Source organism: Bubalus bubalis, chromosome 16, assembly GCF_019923935.1.
Source record: "Bubalus bubalis isolate 160015118507 breed Murrah chromosome 16, NDDB_SH_1, whole genome shotgun sequence".
NCBI lineage: Eukaryota > Metazoa > Chordata > Mammalia > Artiodactyla > Bovidae > Bubalus > Bubalus bubalis.
Genome location: NC_059172.1, coordinates 40,970,105 through 40,991,137, shown reverse-complemented (window position 1 = coordinate 40,991,137; position 21,033 = coordinate 40,970,105). Strand labels below are relative to the sequence as shown.

The 21,033-nt window shown below is 52.9% G+C and overlaps 2 protein-coding genes across 6 annotated transcripts in view; one reads left to right on the top strand and one right to left on the bottom strand.

Moving 5' to 3' along the window:
• Positions 1–6,074, top strand: part of RIC3 (RIC3 acetylcholine receptor chaperone) — a 62,535-nt gene extending 56,461 nt beyond the window's left edge. For 3 of the 5 annotated variants that reach the window (XM_006051612.4, XM_006051613.4, XM_025266603.3), the window contains one exon: positions 897–3,136. In XM_006051612.4, the coding sequence (XP_006051674.3) occupies positions 897–1,333 (437 nt within the window). In that variant the 3' untranslated portion in view covers positions 1,334–3,136. Of the gene's footprint in view, positions 1–896; positions 3,137–4,811 lie in introns of those variants that run through there. The other 2 variants (XM_044929476.2, XM_006051614.4) reach the window with 2 other exon arrangements.
• TUB (TUB bipartite transcription factor) overlaps positions 5,935–21,033 on the bottom strand; it is a 65,829-nt gene continuing 50,730 nt past the window's right edge. Inside the window, 9 exon segments of the mRNA XM_044929474.2 lie at positions 5,935–10,521; positions 10,968–11,139; positions 11,353–11,451; positions 13,645–13,762; positions 14,616–14,728; positions 14,989–15,186; positions 15,623–15,747; positions 16,929–17,111; positions 18,291–18,434. Of these exon segments, the coding sequence (XP_044785409.1) occupies positions 10,388–10,521; positions 10,968–11,139; positions 11,353–11,451; positions 13,645–13,762; positions 14,616–14,728; positions 14,989–15,186; positions 15,623–15,747; positions 16,929–17,111; positions 18,291–18,434 (1,286 nt within the window). The 3' untranslated portion in view covers positions 5,935–10,387.

Below are 21,033 nucleotides of genomic sequence, written 5' to 3'. Positions count from 1 at the left end.
AAGGTTTATGTTAGGATTCAATTTGCCAATTATCATAATGTGCAAATGGGTTTTGAATTCTCTGGCTTTCACGTTGTACGGTGAGCACGGCTGCTGTTGCCAGCACCGGCATATGAGCTCCAGCACGGCCCATCTGCTGCTTAGGCTTGGCTTGGCTGACACAGATTTATTTCATTTCATTCTTTAATTTGGCAACATTTTCTCTTTTCTCATTATCATTGCTGGGACTCATTTTGTTTACCAGTTTGCTGTTTTCTTTTGTTCCCTGTCGTGAAGACGAAGAAGCCAACAATGGGAATTCTGTCTTCTCAAAATGCAGTCCTTGTCCTTGGGGATCTTGGGCATGTCTTGCTAAAGTGCTCTCTATTTCTGACACTTGCAAGCCATTTCTATTGTTTTGATTAGTAGAAGGCTTTGTGGTGTATTTTTCAAAGAGCTCAACATTGCTTTCCTCCTCCCCCTACCTCCCACCCCACCCCTGGGAAGCTTTGGAAATGGTTCCAGATAGAAATTATAAACATTAGCCTTGAGCTATGCTCTCTCCATCTGGTGTTTGGCACTTTTTTTTTTTAAAACTGAGGATCATGTTGTTTGTTTAATCTTCATCACTACTGCAGAAGCTTGAGGTGTGAGACTTACACTCTGCCCCAAGCAACCTGCACTTGAGAAGGGATTTTCAGCTGAATTGGTTTGTATTTCATAGAGCTGGTGGACAGTCAGCCGAATCGCCAAGAATTTGCTCAAGTGAAACTTGAGAACTGTTAGTCATCTTAGAGATTTCTTGAATGGATTTGTTGGGATAGGATGGCTGCTGCCTTGAGAAGCCTCTTTGAGCCTGACACTGTTTATTTGGAAGAGACATTCTTTGTAAGACTTTGTGCTACTTTTTTCTCTAGGTTATCCCGAAGAGACTTATCCAATTTATGACCTTTCAGATTGCATCAAGCATAGGCAAGAAACAATCTTGGTGGATTACCCTGACTCAAAAGAGCCCTCTGCTGAAGAAATAGCTGAAAGAATGGGAACGCTAGAAGAGGAAGAATCAGACCGTGTGGGTTGGGCAATGCCTACTGAGCCCAGAGCTCAGGAAGATGATTCTGTTACCTCATGTGACCCAGAGCCAGAACCATGTTGCTGCTGGTCTCCTGAAGAAGAGGATCCCGCCATCTTGGCAGAGAATGCTGGATTTGGTGCAAACAGTTACAGTGAGCAGGAGGAAGCCACCAATGAAGTGTGGCCCTACGACTTGAGAGATGAAGGGTCAGGCATCAGTGCAGATAAAGCGGATCCAGGCAGCATGCCGAGGAAGCGGCATCCCCACGGTATAGAGTGAGAACAGTCAGTCCAGGACCATTTCTGTAGTCCCAAGGTGACCTTTCTCTCCTCTCTGATTTTATCCTTGGCCCTGTGCCCTCTACTTCATTGTCTGTGTTTAAGTATCATAGCCAATCAGGCCACTACCATGGATATCGTGTATCCTTCCTGGTGCTTGCACACCTGTCACCTTATAAAACATCATAGAAATTAGTATGAACACAAGACAGCCTCCCTCTTTCTCTTCCTTCTTTGCTCCATCAGAGATTCGATCCACTGAGTAATTTTTGATCTATCATAATTACAGATGGGACCACTCAGGGCAGAGGTCTGACTCTCCATGTTAGAAGTAACAGATGGTTTACCTGTGATGAACATCAAATTACACATGATGAGGACTTAAGGTTGCAAGAGTGACGATTTCAGAGTCCAAGGTGCCTTATTCTGTGGGCCTTGAGCAGGTTAGTGGTCTGCTGGGTTCAAGGAGGAGAATATTTTGTTTGTGGGGATGGTGGGGCCACAGCGGGGACTCTTGCCTGAGCTGAAGCCCCTTACAGCGAGGGCCTTTTGCAGAGCCCCGAGGCTGCCTCAAACCTCCACTTTTCTCCGGCATAGAAGACTCTCACTGACCTGAGAATGAGCCCAGAGGCTTGCTAGTAATAGTAGTAGTAGTGTTAGTCACTCAGTTGTGTCCGACTCGCTGTGACCCCATGGACTGTAGCCCGCCAGGCTCCTCTGTCCATAGAAATCTCCAGGCAAGAATACTGGAGTGGGTGGCCATTTCCTTCTCCAGGGACAGGCCGGGAAACGGTTTTTCTCTAATAATGCTTGGAACTCTAGCTTCCTTTGTCCTTGTTCTACTTAACAGAACTGCCAAACGTAGAAGCACCTTCATACCTCTGGTCTTCTGTGGCTAGAGGAAGCTTGAGATAGAGACTTGAGTCCTTACCCTGTGGAGCCAAGGTTTGAAGCTTCAGGAAAGGCTGCTGAAGGGTGGAAGTCCTGCCATGAGATGCTCACAGGGCCAAGGGGCAGCTGACGGAGAGTAAACCCACGCACTGACAGGCAGTCCTTGCTTAGATGCTGTTTCTGAATGTTGTGCCCTCTGGGAAATTCGTTCTTACAACAAATTAAAACAGAAACGAGGATGATTGAACTTGTAGACCATGTGCTGTCCTTGGTCTAAGGACTTTGGACCCAAGCTATTGGGTCCCTATATTGTAGGGACCCAATATAGCAGTGCCTGGGAACAGACCATGTGTTCCATATTTGGATCTGAGTCTGTTGAGAAAGTTGGGCAAAGTGGGAGGTATTAGGACAGGGAGGACTGTGACCAGACCCAAAGCCTAATTTCTGAGCTGCCATCTGTCATGTGTCTCCTTGAGGTAAGATGTATTCTGTATAGTAAGGATGAGTGAAATCAGTTTACAGGTAAGACCTGAGAGTTTCAAGAGGACATATTCCCGAGGACCACGAAATGTGGAAGACTTGAAAACTAAGACATCATGTAAAGGTGGACCTGGCTTTTAGAGTTCCACTATGCCTGGAATGAGTCAGAGGCCAAGAAAATAATTTAATACCTGTTAAATCACATATAAGCACACACTGCTGTCAGAGGTACAGGACCATATTAAGATCATGTGTCATCTGCAGCTGTGCATTCTTTGTTAATGACTACAGAGAAAAGTCAATGAAGACGAAGTCCATAGGAAGCATATTGTATCTGTCTCTGTGTGGAACATTGGATTCACTTGTAAAGAAAGGAGTTTAAAATGTACCGAGAACAATCTAGATGTAATATAATGCTGAAGGTGAAAAATCACGTAGGTGCTCTTTCCTGTTTCGATAAATTATTTGCCGTGTTCTCTCTCTCCATTCACAGTGGGGGGCTGATTTATGAGGAGAGTTCTGGGACTCTGGTTCAAGTTTCTTTTTTGCCTTAGGATATGATTCCCTTATTAGAGGTGGATATTTGTTTCCTTCTGCTTATTCTCTCATTTATTCATCTTGCAGACCACTGCTCAATTCCTGCCTTTGAAAAAAAAAAAAGTTGAACATGAGAGCCTTATCCAGTTTATTTTTTAAAATGAACTGTGAACTGTAAAAGGGCTCAAGATGGTGAGTTCTGCAGGCAGAGAAATATTGGTCACGGTCCCATACTCGTCTATTCTGGTTGTAGAATCTGGCCAGCTCCTTAACCCTGGGAACTTTGACTTCCTCATTGCTAAAGCTGGGGAGTCAGAGTCCAGCTCTTACAGGGTATGAGGATTAAATCACAGTTACGGAGATGAAGTGAAATCATCATTGCCTATAAAGCAACGCTGGTCCTGTCTCATATAGACATAGGTCCTGTCTCATACTCAGCAAGTGGTGCTTACTTTATTGTGCAAGATTTTATGCTGTAATTGCGATATGGACCCAAATCCATATGAGCACAAAGGAAGAAAAGGTCACTTTTGCTAAAGTACTTCCAAGAAACTCCACGGAGGAGATGGGTCTTGAGGGATGCTATGAACTTCTCCAGATGTGCAAGGTAGAGAAAGGATACAGTTGGCAGAAAGAGTGGTGGTAGAGCAGTGGGTGTGAAAGTAGATGGATGTTCAGGTATTTTGATATTTGAGGCTGGTATGTAAGGTGTCACATAACCAACTCTTTATTTGGAATGTTCATCTCTGGGGGAAATTGGCTTGTAGAAACAGTTCTGCCCCGAGTACTGAGACCTCATGATGATTCTTGCTGCCCTGATTCTTGGTGGGCTTATATAACAGGAAAACATTTATGTATTTATATTTAAAACAATTTACTCTTCAGTCATTTCAGATTAGGCAGTTCTTTTTGAATTTTTCAGAATTATGTTATTCTTCAGGGATGAGATTATAAACCAGGATGACCAGCCTGGTTTTTGTCATCTCTCTTCTCCTGGTCTTCATGGGCCTGGTTTTTGTCATCTCTCTTCTCCTGGTCTTCATTTCTCCAGAACTGATCTGGGTTAAGAACTTGATCAGCCCCCTGGCATTAGGTCTGCAGTGACTCTTGGGCACCGTGGCAGAGCACCGAGTCACACCTCTGGGGTCAGAGAGTTGGCCTAGGAAATAACTGCATTGTGCGGGACCATGCTTAGTAACTCGGGTGGGTGATCTGGCCTGGAAGTGCCCTTTCCTGGTCAGACCAGGCGCACAAGGAGAGCACCTCCCGAGCTCCAGGACTAGTACTGTGGGAGCTCGGAAGCCAGGGTGAGAGAGCTGCAGTGAGGAGCGGAGGCCGGTGTGGGCTCTCGAAGAGCTGCCTGTGAGCACGCCATGCACCTTCCATGGCCTGGGTCATCCAGCGACTTACAGTCCAAACTGGGACACTTTAGGAAAAGGGAGCTTTAATAATAATTACACCAGGATAATAGCTGTCAACCAGGACTCTCCATGGACCCTGTCCAGAGCTGTTAAAGAGATCATGTTTAACCTGATCACTAAACCACAAAACCATCTTTCATTTTTTCATAGTAGTGTCCTGCATATTGCTATTTCCCAGAGGCAAAGCCATGGAGAGAGGCCACAGTCCAGGTAGGTTCTTGATCTGGGGTAATAAACCAACACTACTCATTACCACATTAAATTCCCTCAACCCAGACTACATTCCAGAGGAAAATCGAACACTTCAGCTACCCAGAAAGGAGAAAAACAAAGTATCACAGACTTTGCCTTGATGATTTTCATACAAATCTTTCTAAAATATACCTAACGTTAGGTTTTTCCTTTCCCATTTTCTTATACAAATTAAATAGGCCAAATTTCTTTTTCTTAGACTACTCCTTAACTTCTCTAAGTACCAGTTTCCTCAGTTTTGAATTGGGAAGCTCTCCCCTTGCAGAGCTGTTGGGATGAAATGAGATGGTATATATAGCATCTGTCCAGGGTAGCCAGTGCTGGGGCACCAAGTTCCTGTGCTGCCAGGCTGTTGGACTTGATGCTCCAAGGCTTTTCCTGACTGCCAGGAATGGCCCAGAGCCCAGGTCCTGCAGTCACCGGGGGACTTCAGTTTTGACCTCCCCACCTAGGACCAGACCTGTAGCTGTCAGGCATAACTGCAGCCTCCCTTGCTCTTGACTTCAGATCTGCCACAGGCTGAAAAGAAAAGCATGTAGCATGTCCAGGTTCTGTTCAAACAGGTTGGGCTGCTCTGCATATGGCTAGAGGAACCCAGTGGCTAGGTCTTCATGTTATTTCTACCACTTTGGCCTTCCCTGCCTTTTCTCAGCTCCACAGCCCTGCATGTGTTCCTCTGGGCCAGGCCCACAGGGTTTACTCGGAAGCAGCAGCTTGCTCTTCCGGCTGGCACAGCTGAGCCTGCAAAGGATGTGCTAACTTAGTACTTCCTGTCCTTGCCCTTCCCGGCCTCTGCGTGTGGGTTCTGACCATCTTTAAACTTGAGGAGCACAGCCAGAAGGAAGACAGTTTCCTCCCACAGGTGACTGTTTCCAAACCAGCTATGATCCCCTTGTTACCACCACCCTCCTGCCCTCCCCTGAGGCTTTTAGGGCAGAAGGAATGAACGATGTAGAAAAAAAAACTTCTAGGTAAAGAAACATATTTTCTCTTTCATAGGGGGAAAAAGTGCACAGCAGTGTTGAAACAGTTCAAGTTTAATTTGTTGATATATGGTTTGTACTTAGACAAACATTAAAGTTCTACAACATACATAATGTCAACATGGGAAAATACCAACTTTGTCATTGCACATACCAATAAATAAATACATTTGCTCCAGAAAACCAAAGAGTTTATTCAAAAAAATCACTTAATAAAAGCACAGTTTTGCATGTTTGTCTAAAACTCGGTAATTTTGAACAAAAATAAAATGTCTCACCACTCCAAAATAGGAAAAGACAATCTTGTGCAAACAGACACACACATTGTGGGCATTATGCAAACTGGCTAAATGCACGCTCAACAAGAGAAGTGTCACCATGCTAAGTCCCCGCTGTCACCAAATGCAGGACTAGAGGGGCCAGAGTTGGGCTTCCCTTTCTCTGTCACTCTGTTACTGTCTAGGAAACTCTGGATCTCAGCCTAATCTCCAGCTCTGCCTGGATCTTGAGAGGGAAGCAGGGAGGAACGCGAGAACAGAGGAGGAAAGAGGTGTGACATCTTTCTCAGGAAAGAAAAAAGGCACAGTGATGAGCCAGAAAGTGATGGAGCAAGGACCAGCCTTCATTCAGCCCAAATCCCACCGCGAGCTGTGACAGTCTAACCTCCTCATTCTGTGAGAAAACGGATCTAGAAAAATCCCATGGTTTGCTCAAAATCACTTGATTACTAAGTGCTGTAGTGCGTCCTGTAAGAACCAACTTGCTTCTCAACCTAGTTGGAAAATTCAGAAACCAAACCTGTCCTAAAACTTCTTTTGGACTTTTCCCCCCATATCCTGAGATGAAAGAAAATTGCAAAACTAGAGGCATGGAAGGACAGATGACCAATAAACTCAAAAACAAGAGCCCATAGTTTGGCCTGTTGTGGGGGCTGCTCCAGTTCTCCAGGTCTGGGCCCAGGGCAGTGTAGGGTCGCGGCGCTGGGCCCTGAGTGCCAGGGAGTCAGGCCCCCCTAGTGCTGGGCGTCAGAGCACGCGGCCTCCTTCAGCTCTCTGGAAACGTGTGCTCTGAGCGCCCCCTGGCATCCTGAGGTGACAGGGCTATCTCAGCTGGGGTAAGGAACGGTAGAGAAGGGAGGGCCAGTGTTCCCACAGGAAGGGAAAGCCAGGGACCCCCACCCTGGAGATGGAATTTGTGCTTGCGTTAACAGAGCCGTGGATATGGCCAGCCCACCCATCCCCCTCACCCGCTGTAAGGAAAGCACAGGCATCTTAGTTTGAAATCATCACTGGCTTGTTAAGTTCAGAACTACCTCTGAATAGATGGTAAATTCATTTAGAGGTAAATGCCCCACTATTTCCAGAGGAAAAAAAAAGACATCTGCTTCTACAGTTTTGTTCCTTTTTGTCACTGCAGGAGGCGGGCCCCAAAGGTTCTCTTCTAGCCTGTGATGATAACACTCCTTGGCTTCTAACACCTGTCCTCAGCATGGGTCTGAACCTCACATGCTCGTTCTGAATTAGTGTCATGATTTTTAAGGCACATTCAACTAGAATAAGTTCAAATTCATCCAAAACACGCATGCAACACACCAATTTCTCCAGCTAATGCAGAGTGGAAACTGAAGAACTAAACTTTTCTGGATAGCATCTTCCCAATAAGAACCTCCGGAGAAGGAGTTGGTACTTTCCCAGGTATGCTTTCTGATCAAAGGGCATGAAATGAAGGAACAAAATCCACAGGTGATCACAGCTACATCCTCATTCCTTTCCTATTCATCCACAGAAATATGATCATAATAGGAAACCATTGTTCACCGATTGCCCTTGGCCCCAAATACACACAGAGACAAAGAGACAGACACAGAGCACCTTAGAGCAAGAAGGAAAGAAAAGCCAGGACTGGAGAAGAGTTAGGGATGTGAACCTTACTGCTCTGCAGGACTGTGTGGGGGCAGAGATGGGGTGTGGCCCCAGGAGGAGCTGGCAGCAGGAGCAGTTACAGAGGAGCTGCCTAAGGCCCCAGCTACCCAACTCCCGTGGGGCGTGCTTGCTCCATCAGGGCAACTAAGCATCAGGGAACTAAGTTCCCTGCCCAACCAAGGACCATCTGGGCAGTGGGTACGAAGGGCAAGGACTCTTACCGTGGGAGAGACTAAGCCCAGGTGGTCTCCAGGGGTTCCAGCAGCTTTAGGAGTCTGGGCCCATGGTTAAACCAGCATCACCCAGAATGGGGTCTTAAAAAAGACCTTGCGAGGCTGGGTCTCCAGCAGGTGATGAGTGCTCTTGCCTGTCACTCAGTACCTAACAGGGTTTTGTCGTAGAGCTACCCTTTGCAACACCCAGGCTGGAACTCTGAGGCCACACTCCCAACCCTAATGAAACACCCGTCAACCCATCCTCTGTGTACTGGAGGAATAAGCAGGCGACACGTTTTCCATTGTATGTCTGATGAATTCTCCACTCTGCCACCAGGATCCTCCCTCTCACAAAGATCCAGAATCAACCTTTCTACCTTAAAATCACTGGCCCAGAGAAACAGCTTGACTAGACATTAGGGGTCATCTCACTTCTGTCATTCCAAATGTCAGCAGGTCTCCAAAGTTAAGACAGGAAGAGCCAAGCTGCGACTATGGAAAGGAGGGGAGCACAAAAGTATTTCCCTGGGAAGCAGACCTGCTCCAGGACAGAAAGTTCCAGTGCCCTCAAGAAGGTCCCAAGTCAGAGTGGTCTAGGTACCAGACCATGTTAACAACCATAGATGGATGCCCCAGGTATGGCCAGGTCCCTGCTAGGGCAGGAGGCCTCAGTTTAAGCACTCAACACATGAAAACCTAGATTCCCAGGAAATGAGAACATCCTAGTTCCACTGAAGTCAAAACAGCTCCACCACCTCACTCAGGGCCTTCCTAACATGTTTGAAGTATGACTCTTAAAAAAACCAACTTCTGTGTAGTCTTTCCAAGCACATCCATCTACTCTGAAGTGAGGAACGACTCTCGCTTGCTTCCCATTGATTTCTGATCTCCATCTGGGCCGGCAGCCTCCGTCAGAGTGAACGACACATACGCAAGTGTTCCCAAGTCTGCAGCGTAGATGGTGCCATCCAAGGAGGAGGGTGGCAGAGGGAGAGGTCAGGCCACTCACAACTACCTGTCACACCTGTATAGAAAACTGGGCTGCAGCCTTGGCTGAAGCCTGCCCTCGGGGAGGGGAGGCGGGCAGACACAGGCCAGTCCTGATCAGATGGACGTGCAAAATCAGACACCTTTCAGCAGGGAACTGCCTGGTTTCCCACTGAAATGGCCTCAATCTCACCACCTCTTGACATATTCTAAGTCTGGAATCGGGTGCATGGGCATGCATATTGTGCCCCAGGAAGGCCAGAGACAGCAGTTTTTTGGGAGGAGAGTGGGAACAAGGAAATGAAAGGAGCTGAAATCCAAATTCTGCCCTTAACCAGCCAGGTGACTCCAGGCAAGTCTATCTTCTAGGGGATCTCTAAGGGTTGGTGCTGCCACCTCTGATCCCTTGTGGTTCTAACATGTCTCCTGCTCTCCTCACCCTTTCCCATTCCCAGCTCACAACTGCACACATGCCCTCAGTGGCCACAGCCTAGGCTTTACTGCAGGGAGCTGAAGCACAGGCAGGAGCCCCAGGCACACCTACCTGTGTGCAGTCTGAGGCTGGCATCTTGGGGTTCCCTGTGTCAGCCGACAGGGCTCCTGGACAGCCCTGGCCCACGTGCCACCTGTATGCTCAGTCTGTATGGATCCTACAGATCCTACCTGCTAAGACATTTGACCTTGGGGGCCGGCCTCCTGCCGCCTCTATGCGCACAAGAAATCCTAGAGAAATCAAATGAGCCCCAACCGCAGGCTGCCAGCCAATTCCCACAGCCACAGCCAGGCCCTGCAGCCCTGACAGGGGCCTGCCCCTCACCTTCCCACCCCAATTCCTCCCAGGCCTGGCGGAGGCCAGCTGACGCTTGAGGACTTTCTGCAGTTGTAAGAGCCAGGCTCAGCTACCCAAGCCTGTGCTATGTAAAGCTGTTGTGCCCCAACACTCACATGCACTCTCACACACACACTCTCACCGAGCCCCGCACTGCTGGGGCCCGTGGTCATCGGACCCCGGGCTGAGTGGACGCTGGGCCGCAGCAGCCCTGCCTTGTGCTTGCTCTCCCTCTCCACCTCTTCACGCCTCCCCTGCTGAAGGGGCTGCTCCGCTTGGCAAACAGGACTGCAGCAGGACACGAACCCGAGAGCGGGGGCACAGAAAGGATCTGCGCTGGTCCCCTCGTGCCCCCCACTCCTCTGCCTCAGCAGCAAAGGCAGAGGAGCCCGTTCCCGGATGGCTGAGCCCGGGGCCCACCGAGAGCCACAGGTTCACCTGGCAGGGGGCCTATGTACAGGGGTCGGTGGGGCTGCTCCACAGGCAGGCGGGCAGCGCCACTCCAGGCCGGGCCACCCCAGAGGGCACGAGGCGGCCTCTACTCGCAGGCCAGCTTGCTGTCGAAGCTGGACAGGGCAATGGCAAAGGCCTGCAGCGCACACAACGGGTAGTTGTAATCCATGGTGAACACGTCCTCTGCTACGCGGCCAAACTGCATCACGATGTAGTCCGCTGGAGACAGGCAGAAGTGAGGACACAGAGAGGGGCAGAACAGGGATGCGGAAGGACAGACGGACACCCAAATCATGGGGAGAGAGGCCAGAAGCAGAGATGCCAAGAGGATCCCAGAGGAGGCAAAGCACAGACCGAATGGGAGCAGTGGCAGGAGAGATGGAGCAGGTGACAAGATGCAGACACACAGCAGGAGATGGAGAAGGAGAGGAGGCCATTCAGAGGGTGCTCCCCGCCTGAGACTCTGCCGCGTGCACAGAATCCAGGGTCAGGGCTCCAGGGGAGGCTCTTCCAGGGCCTCCCAGTCATTAAGGTCATAAAGCCCTTTACTAACCCAATAACCCATGTCCTTAAACTTGGAGCTCTACAGGCAGGGCTGAGTGGGCTGAATCCCGAGCTAAGGGCCCCGGTGTCACGCAGTCGTGAGTCAGGGCGGAAACACTCACGGTCATTGCCGTGGATGATCTGGAAGTTCTTCACTGAGGCCTGAGTGACGCGCCCGTGGAAGTTGAGTACGTAGGACTGCGTGTCGTCGTTCCAGACGGGCGTCTTGTTTTGCAGCTCGATGATACTCTCCGTGTTCTTGTTCTGCCAGCGCGCTAGCAGCGTCTCATGCTCCTGGGAGGGCAGCCTTGGCTGAGCCAGGTGCGGGCCTTGGCCCCATGACCGCCCCAGAGTGATCTGCCCCGGGGTGGGGCTCCTTAGAGCCCCCTGAGACCCCCAGGGCTTCTTATACTGTTTACACATGCACACCCGCTGGAGCTGTGCCCTCAGAAGTGCGTGCAGAGACTGGGAGGAGGGGGAAAGCGGGTGGGATGGGTGGAGACTCACGTTGCGGGGCCGGATGGAGACTCTCTCATGAACCATGGTCATGCCCGGGACAATCACACTCATCTTCCGAGGCCCCTTAAAACCTAAGACGTTTGTCTCCTGGGAAAGAGAGAGAGAAGCTCGCTCAATAGTGGCCATCTGAAGACGCTACCTACCTGCTGGATAGACTGGAGGAGCAGATAGAGATGAGCTAGTCTATCGCCACTCGAAGGTACAGGAGGCATCTGTAAACTTACTGTGTCCAGAATCGGCTCCTTAATCTCCACTTTGCCCAAACAAGCTGCTCTTACCATCTTCCTCGCTCCAGTGAACGACATCTCCATTCTTTCATCTGCTCAAACTACCTGGAGTCATAACTTAACTCCGCCCACCCTCACATACCTCTTCTAACCCATCAGCAAATGCTGTCAGCTCTTCCTTCAGGTTATACTCAGAATTCAACCACTTTTCAACCACCATCATCTCTCAGCAAGAGCACAGGACCAGCCTTTAGCTGGACCCTGCATTTCCTCAGCCCCCACTGCACCTCCTTGTCATCTGTTCTCCACACAGCACTGAGCGGTCCTGGTGAGTCAGGTCATTCTTCTCAGTTCACTCAGAGTAAAAGATGGCGGTCTTACCTCGTGCTGCAAGGCCTCATGAAATAGGGCCCCATCACCCCCTCCTCTCTTCACCACCTACTCTCTGCAACATTCCCTGCCCTCCTTCTGCTCCCAACATGCCAGCATTTTTGCTCACCATCTCAACACCTGCACAGTTGGCACTCACTTCCTTCTGGCCTTTACCCAAGCACTACCTCAGAGAGGCCCTCCCTGCCCTCCTTCCTAAAAGAATATTCATAGCCCTCTTCCTCTTCCGGCGTGCTGCGGTTCATGGGGTCACAGAGTCGGACACAACTAAGTGACTGAACTGAACTGAGCCCTGTTCCTGCTTTATCCTTCTTCAGTTCAGTCGCTCAGTCATGTCCGACTCTTTGCAACCCCAAGGACTGCAGCACGCCAGGCCTCCCTGTCCATCACCAACCCCCAGAGCTTACTCAAACTCATGTCTACTGTGTCAGTGATGCCATCCAACCATCTCATCCTCTGTTGTCCCCTTCTCCTCCCGCCTTCAACCTTTCCCAGCATCAGGGTCTTTTCAAATGAGTTGGTTCTTCGCATCAGGTGGCCAAAGTATTGGAGTTTCAGCTTCAGCATCAGTCCTTCCAATGAATATTCAGGATTGATTTTCTTTAGGATTGACTTTAGGATGCCTTTAGTATCTCCTTGCAGTCTAAGGGACTCTCAAGAGTCTTCTCCAACACCACACTTCAAAAGCATCAATTCTTTGGCGTTAAGCTTTCTTTATGGTCCAATTCTCACATCCATACATGACTACTGGAAAAACCATAGCTTTGACTAGACGGACCTTTGTTGGTAAAGTAATGTCTCCCCTTTTTAATATGCTGTCTGGGTTGGTCATAGCTTTTCTTACAAGGAGCAGGTGTCTTCTAATTTCACGGCTGCAGTCACCGTCTGCAGTGATTTTGGAGTCCCCCCAAAATAGTCTGTTTCCATTGTTTCCCCATCTATTTGCCATGAAGTGATGGGCCCAGATGCCATGAATGTTATATAACTGTTCTATAGCTTCCCCCCCACTCAGGGTTCAGGTCCCAGAAGGGTACATCTTTGTTCACTACTGTCTCTGAGTGCCTCAAGTGGCATCTGGGGCTAAGTATCACCTGAAGAGATTCAGACTGCCTCCCCAGAGCTGACCAGCAGGTGGCATCATTGGATCATACGAAACAGCTATAAAGTCCCAAGCTAATGGTACCAGTCCCTCATTTTGAAATGAGATGGAGAAATTCCTTGTGTTTATATCCCAGTTCGGTATCTATGAGCTGTGTGACACTGGCAAGTGACCCAACCTCTGACCTTCAGTTTCCTCATCTATATAATAAAGAAGATAGGCTCGAGCTCTTAGGTTGAATACTCAGTGAGATGATTATGCAAAGGGCCTTACAGTCCATTTAGGACCTGAATACTGGAGGGAAGACTGGAGGGTTGTGCCAACATGAACCCGGGCCTCCTGCCTCCTCTTTCCCAGGAGGCACCCAGGCTGGGCTGCAGAGAGGCAGGCCTAGTTCCCAGAACTTGCCTGGCAGGTGGTCAGCTGTGTTCTGTCCCAGGCAGGGGCCACTCCACTGCCCTCCTTCTCTGCCCGCAAAAGTAGATGGAATAGGCCACAGACAGGTAGAAAGTCCTGAGTGTTCTGTCTAGCTTGAAGCCCAGAGACCCAGGGCCCACGACTCACGTAGCAGACAGCAGCCAGCTCCTGACGCAAGGTTCCAGTTTCCAAAGTAGAGGCTGATGCTTTCTGAGGGTTGACTCCATTGTCATACACGGTGAACTTGGTGCCCATGAGGTTGGACCTGAAGGACAGACACAATCATTGTAAGGTCGTGCATCCTCTGTCCCTGGGCAGGGAGTAGCTCAGAGGCTATCCTAGGGAGAGAATACTGGAGGGGACCTTCATGACCTTTGTGGGCAGACAGCAGCGGACCTGGGGGTACACTGTTCACAGAATCATCTCAGAAGGCGCTTCATGGACAGAAGGCCTCAACTTGCTCTGAGTTTAATCAAAGGGCATCTCAGCTGAGTTCAGGGAAATTGGAGTTCCACAGAAGGTCTCCCTGGAGGAACTGGAGTGGCCCCCCTCATGGAAGGTGAGCCACCCCAGGGGGACCTGGCAAGACTGCAGAGGGGACTCAGTACCCCATGGAGGGTGGAGACAATCCGCTCCTGTCAGCCTGGGAGTTACGGTCCAGCCCCATCTCCAGCTCTAAGCTTGAGTTATGCTCCCGAATCTGCCACACTTCTCAGCACACCCTCCCTCACCTGAGGCCTAGTTCAGAGCCTTCGCCCCACCCCAAGGTTGCTTCCTCTTCCCTCAAGGGCTCACTCCTGCCCCTTGGCACTAACCATGAGACCAAGGCGGCTCTTCCAGGGTGGCCTACATCATCCCTGACATTGTGGTTTGACTTGTCCCCCCTAGTGGGCCTGCGCCCCCTCTACCTGGGAGCAGCTTAGGGTAGGATGAGTGAGGCTCATCTTCAAATCTGGCTGTAAGCTAGCACAGATCTGAGCCTGTGGTTGATCTGATGGACAGAGAGAACCCTGGGAGAGGATCCAACGCTTGACCTCCTTCAGGGGCAGCAGCTGCCCTCTACAGAGCCTGCCCCAGCCTGCCCCACCCCCGCTGGCCTCCTGGGGGCGTGCTGGTACCGCAGTTTCCCGATGTAGCTGTCCCCTCCTCTAGACAAGTCTGTAGGGTCCACGGAGATGAGGTAATTGGAAGTTTTACTCTTCTTTCTCTTCCTTCCCGCCAGGAGGAACACCTTGGGGAGTGGAGCAAAGTCATGCATGTTCCAGGCCCTGCCTCCAGTCCACACGCAATCCCAGGACCACTCACAAAGCGATCCCCTCGCTTCAGCTCTTGAACATACATGTGTGCACACATATGCACCAGTGGGGACACAGGCTTCTGTCTCTCTGGGGGAACTGGCAGGTCAGTGCTGGAGCTGAGGCTTCCAGTCCCACTCCAGCCCCCAGGACTTCAAGCCCACAGGATGAAACTGCACGTCCAAGCCAACCTCACCTTCTTCCCGTCCTCGCGGTCCAGGTGCAGGAAGTAGGTGGGGTACATGCCCCGGTCCATGCCCTTCTTGTCCCGTGTGATGCGGCACTTGATGGTGATCCCCTGGGGGGCTGGCCTCAGGGCAAACTCTTCGAGATCCTGGACCTCAACATCCACCGACGGCTCAGGGGCTGTGGGGCTGGGGGCCGAGGCTGCCTCCTACCAAGGAGAGAGGAGGAGCCTGAGCCCCAGGCAGGGTCCCCGAGCTGCTGAAATTGATGGTCTAGAATCCAAAGCTGCCCCCATATGGTGGTGGTGGGAGACAGGACTAGCACCCTGGGATGTGGGCACAGAGATCTTGCCCCTGGGCCAGCAGCTGGCTTCCTAGCCCTTCCTTCAGCTCAGCACCCCAGGGTAGGGATGGAGGGAATAGGCAGGCTCTCAGAAGCCATGCTGTCCAACTCCAGCTCCCCTGCCCTCTGGCTTGACTGAAGACTGGGAGGACAGAAGAGCCCCAGGGGGAAAAACTCTTGACAGGCACCTGGGCCCAGCCCACGGCCCAGGAAAGCCAAGTCCGCCTCACTTTACTTCATTCCCCTCCCACCTGGGTGGCGCTGCTGTCTGCCCTCCTGCTGAGCAGGAGCTCCTCACTCACCCTGGTGGACTTCCTGCTCGTGGCGGAGCTGGGGCGGGTGTTGCTATTCAGCTGGGAGGAGCTGGAGCTGTTCTCGTCCTCCTCCTCCTCCTCCTCCTCTTCGAAGCTCATGCTGCTGGAGATGCCTGGGCCAGGCAGAGGAGTGGGAGGGGACAAGTGGTCACACAGGCACACCCAGTCACTCACCCGTCCACTGGCTCCAAGTCACCCATTCACACAACACACACAAGCAGAGTGGCACGTACACACGTACATCCACGCACACATTCAGATGCACACTAGGACACTCTCTCTCCGGTGCATATGTGAGCTGGGGCTGGTCACTGTCCCCGGGTGCAGCCCCCCGCCCAGCCTCAGCTGTCAGACCCTATCTGGCAGCCAGGGTGCCCTGTCTCCTGGGTAGCAAGGCCTGAACTGAGCTGGCCCTGCCTGGGAGCCTCCATCTCTGGCCTCAAGTCTACTGGAGGCCTTGGCTGGCAAAACCTAAAAAATATGGAGAAAGTCCCAACTCCTCACTCAGCCTGATGCTCAGGGCCCACCAATCCTCTCCAAAGAAAGTGAAAGTCGCTCAGTTGTGTCTAACTCTTTGCAACCCCATGGCTCCTCTGTCCATGGGGATTCTCCAGGTAAAAAAACTGGAGTGAGTGGCCATTCCCTTCTCCAGGGGATCTTTCTGACCCAGGAATCGAACCAGGGTCTCCAGCACTGCAGGTGGATTCTTTACCAACTGAGCTACCAGGGCAGCCCATCCTCTCCAAAACCTGCCCTGTCTACATGCCTTCACATCTTCACCCCAGCTCCACAGCCCTTCCTCCAGGAAGCTGTCCCTCGTGCAGCGTCTCAGAACGTGTGCACTGCGGGCTCTCCCTACACCACCTCCCTGGGGCAGAGCTCACTCTCTGGGCAGCAGGTCTCCTGGGAGGGTCTGCCTTACCTCTCAACCTCCTGGCCCTGCTCCCTCTAGCTCAACAGAGTGGGGACATTTTGTAAGAAAAGAACTTTCTCAGAGGGACAAAAGGGAAAGGAAATCTGTCCCCACACCTGGGCCTCCCTGCGGGCAGGAGATGGGGATGGGGACCCAGGGCTGGGCTGTGCGCTAGCTGGTTCCTTGAGCCACACTTTTCTCCCTCAACGCAGCCTTTTCAGGGGTCCCTGCCCAAGCTGCTCACTGGTCTCCAAGTGTGCCCCCAACCAGGGCCTTGGAGGAGCTGAAGCAGACACAGGAGGGCCATGCTCCCTGAGAAAGGTGCACCTGAGAACCTGGGGCTGAGCTTTGGGGGTGTCTCTGGACCCCCACGGGGCTCACCCTTCCTCTGCATCGTGGCACGGACGTCCTGCCCACCGGGCCGTGCTCCGCCACCCGCGGCCGTCTCCCCCGCGGCCGTCTCCCCCGCGTCCTGGGCCTGGTCCGACTGGCCCACAGTCAGGATCTGCACAGGGCCTCGGGCCTCAGACTTGTCTTCAGCCAGTGCTGCTGGCCCGCCGGAGCCTGCAGGCCATGGACACTCCTGAGTCCCATCCAGGGGTGTGGAGGGGGCGGGGCAGCCCGGATCCCCAGGTGTCCAGGAAGAGGGTGAGGGAAGAACGGGGACACATCTGAAAACTTTATTTGCAAAACCAATTTTTAAAAAACTGAATGACCGCTGTCAGCCTCTTAATGGTGGATGAGCTAGGAAGGGGCATGGGCTCCATTTCTTCTGCTGTTCCCCCACATCTGCGGCTGAGGGGGGCACTGAAATGCTTCGCGTCCCTAGGCAGCCGGCTCCAGGTACATGGTGAGCAGGACAGGAGGGAGAATGAGGCTGGGTCTGACACAGCGAGGCCACCACTCAGCTCAGACACGGCCAGCTCTGCACTGTCAGTGCCGGCCTTCTCTCTCACATACACACACTCACACACATCAGTGAAACACACGGGGCCCCTGGAAAAAGACAGGTGGGCATACACTCGCCTTCCCAAACGGAGGAGCTCCCACCTCCCCCATCGACCTTCCTGCCCAAGTTGCCACAGCTTTGGGACCAGAAACAAGGCCTGGCCCACGCATCTGGGCTTGGCCTAAAATGCCGCAGTCATTCCACAGGCCCTCGGACCCGACACACCACTGTCCGACCATGACACGGAGGCCTGGAAGCCCCCCAGGTATAAGAGTTGAGGAGTAGGCTGGCCAGCAGAGATGGGACTCAGGGCAGGGCCACTGTAACTGGCCTTGATCTCCAGGGATCTTTTCTGGAGAGGGAGGAGCAGAGGGAACAGACTGGTCTGTGGGCCAAGAGGGTGGAAATGGGACTGGAGAACTGAAGAAGCCCACAGGACAACTGAGCACTGCCCAAGGGGAAACAGGCTGCCTGGGAGACACTGAGGCTCCCAGAGGAAGTGTCCTGATCAGGGTGGAGGTGCTTAGGCGGGCAGGGAGGGGCTTCCTGGGCCACAGCTGAGCTGGACTTCACCTCCTCGGGCAGCAGGAGAGTCCTGCCCATGCCCACGGGCCAGCCGGTCCTACATGAGCAGGAGGCCAGTGAGCCAACTGGGGGATCCTGAGTGCCATTTGGGGCTCTCCCCGAGGACTCTCACCCAGCCCCTCACCCCCCAAGTCTGGAGGACAAGCATCCTGCCAGCCCCACAGTGGGAGCCGGGCCTCCCGAAGAGGGGGCAGTGAAGGCAAGCCAACCTTTGTGCTTCCCCTTCCTCTCCTTCCTCGAGGCCCCACCCTGGCCCCCTGCCGCGGCGGCCGCCTTGGTTCTCTTGGCTGAGGCTGGTGCTGTGGGGTGGGCAGTTCCCAGGGGCACACTGGCAAGCGAGTCGGCCTCTTGAACTGCTCAGGAGAGAGCCGGAGAGAGAGAGAGAGAGATGCATACAAGGTGAGACCAGAGCTCCAGCACAACACTTCCCAGCTCCCCCACCAGGGCCTCTGTACCATCATCCCTCCAGGCAAAGGTGTGCAGGGCAGGCCGGGCTGGAAGGAGGTGGCACCCCCCCAACCCAACAGGGTGCTAAAGTCAACAGCCTGGTCTGCACCACAACCACCCCAGAAGCAGAGCAGCTGGGGAGGCAGAGGGAGTGTGTCTGCAAGAGTGGGGCTCACCGATGACGGTGGGTGAAGACAGAAAAGGCGGCAGCGTCCAGAAGAGACCACAGTGAGGGCAAGCACCCCAGGGACTGCACTGCTCTCCTGGGACAAGCCCTCGAAGCAGGAGAATAAATGGATCCCAAGAGCTGCCTGCCGAGTGCAAGGTCTCGGAAGGGCCACCACTGGGGATCTCCACCCTCTCCAGGCATCAGAAGTCCAATCTGTCAAGGCCCTTGAGTGGCTTCTCACTGCTCAGTGCTCTTAAGATGACGACCAGTGTCCTCCCGCAAGCCCGGCCTTCCCCTTGGCCTAACCGTGCCCTTGTCACCTGTTGGGCATCCCAGGTCCCAGACACACCCCAGACTCCCTCCTGCCTGCCACGGGCCTGCTCTCGCTGTCTCACCACCTGGAGTGCCCTCACCACACAGCCCCCGCTCCCACTAACTCCCATCAGCCTGCGAGTTCCAGCTCAGACGTCACCTCCTCAGGGAAACCCTGCTCTGGCCACTACTCTGCCATCCACTCGCCGAGCTTGGCTTCCTTCTGCAACCCACACCTATGACAGTCTGTTTCATCCTCTCCCTGCTCCTAGATCTTAAGGTCCATCAGAGAACAGAGACTGCATCGGTTTGTGCTCACCCTGGACCCCCAGCCTCTAACCCAGAGCCTGACACAAACAAGCTCTCAATAAATATTTAAGAAATGGGTAAATATATACATGAATGAACACAGCCAGTAGGTCAAAAACTCTCCACTGGGATAAAATGCTGGTTCTGATTTATCTCATCTTCTTCTGGAGTTCCCTAGTTGCTCAGATGGTAAAGAATCGGCGTGCAATGCAGGAGACCTGGGTTCAATCCTTGGGTTGGGAAGGTCCCTTGTAGAAGGGAATGGCTACCCACTCCAGTATTCTTGCTTGGAGAATCCCATGGACAGAGGAGCCTGGCGGTCTACAGTCTATGGAGTCGCAGAGTCAGACATGACTGAGCAACGAACACTTTTTTACCTCTTTCTCTGGGAATGATCCCTGTGTATTTTACACCAACAGCCAGCAGAGGGCAGAGCAGAGGCAGTGGAGGCTGCAGGGGGCGCGGCTCCTGGAAACCTGAATCCCACATTGGCCAGCCTGGTGAGCAGCCTCTAGAGCTGGGGAAGCCTGGACCTGAGACGCTGCCCTCACTCCGCCTGGTCTGGAGTCTGGGCAAGGGACAGCATTCAGCTGACTGGACCTGGGAACACACCACAGCTGCTCCAACCTTCAAAGCCCTGGGACAGAACTTTCCTCACTTTACAGGGAAGGAAACAGACTTGAGAGGGTAGGCAACTGGCTCACAGTGACAAGTGAGCAGGTGACCCACACGACCAGAAACTGTCTGACTTTGGCCATGTACTCTCAGAGGCGCTGCGGTCTTTCTGCAGGCCTGGCCCGGCCCAGCACACGGTCGGTGCTCAAGAAATACCTGCCAAAGTGACTGCACAGATGTGACCTGCCAGACTCTGTCTCAAAGTCTCAAGATGTTGGTTCTGGCACAAACTGGCAGGGCCTGAAGTCCCTGGAGCAGGCTCCCCTGCCACAGGCAGACTCAGATGGCCAGGTGCCAGGCTTGGCAGAGCTGGGGCAGTGATGCTGGGCTCCAGTGGATGCAGACTGAACTCCACCAAACCCAGAATGGTGGGGGGCCTTCTCTGCAAGACACTGTGGCCACCCTTGGGGCAGCACCCACGGACGAGGAGTGAGGGGAAGGCTGCCAGGTAAGGCTGGGGCTGGGGGCCATGCCGGGTGGAGCAGCTGAGGCTGCCTCCCACAGACCATCCCCTTCTCTAAAGGGCTTCTCAGGTGGAACAGACACATCAGCTGCGGCCCACGTGCTGAACTGAAGCGCACACGGGGGCATTACTGTGAAGGAGCCCCATGGCGAGGCAACTACCAGTCATCTGAAGTGGCTGGAGGCCGCACATCCCGAGGAAGCCCGGAAGGAGGGGAGCCTTCCAACTGCAAAGCCAGAGGCCTGCAACCTTCATATAGTCACTTGTCGACGGAGGAGCTGCCGTGATCACTGGCCACCAGCAGGGGGCAGTGGGGACTGAGCCTGAGTCCTCCTTTCAGGCCCAGAGAGACCCACCCTCTGCCCAGCCTGGGGTTCTCAGCAGAAAGGAGGGTCCTGAGCACTGGGGTGAAATCGAGGCGTCCCTGCCCCCACGATGAGCCGCAGAGAATTCCCTTCCCAGGGGACTCCGCTGAGAACCAATGTGTACACAGCTGGGAGCTGGAGGCTGCTGGTCATCACGGCTCCATGCAGGGACCCAGGGGCCAGAGGCTGGGCGCACTGAGGGTTTGGGGAAC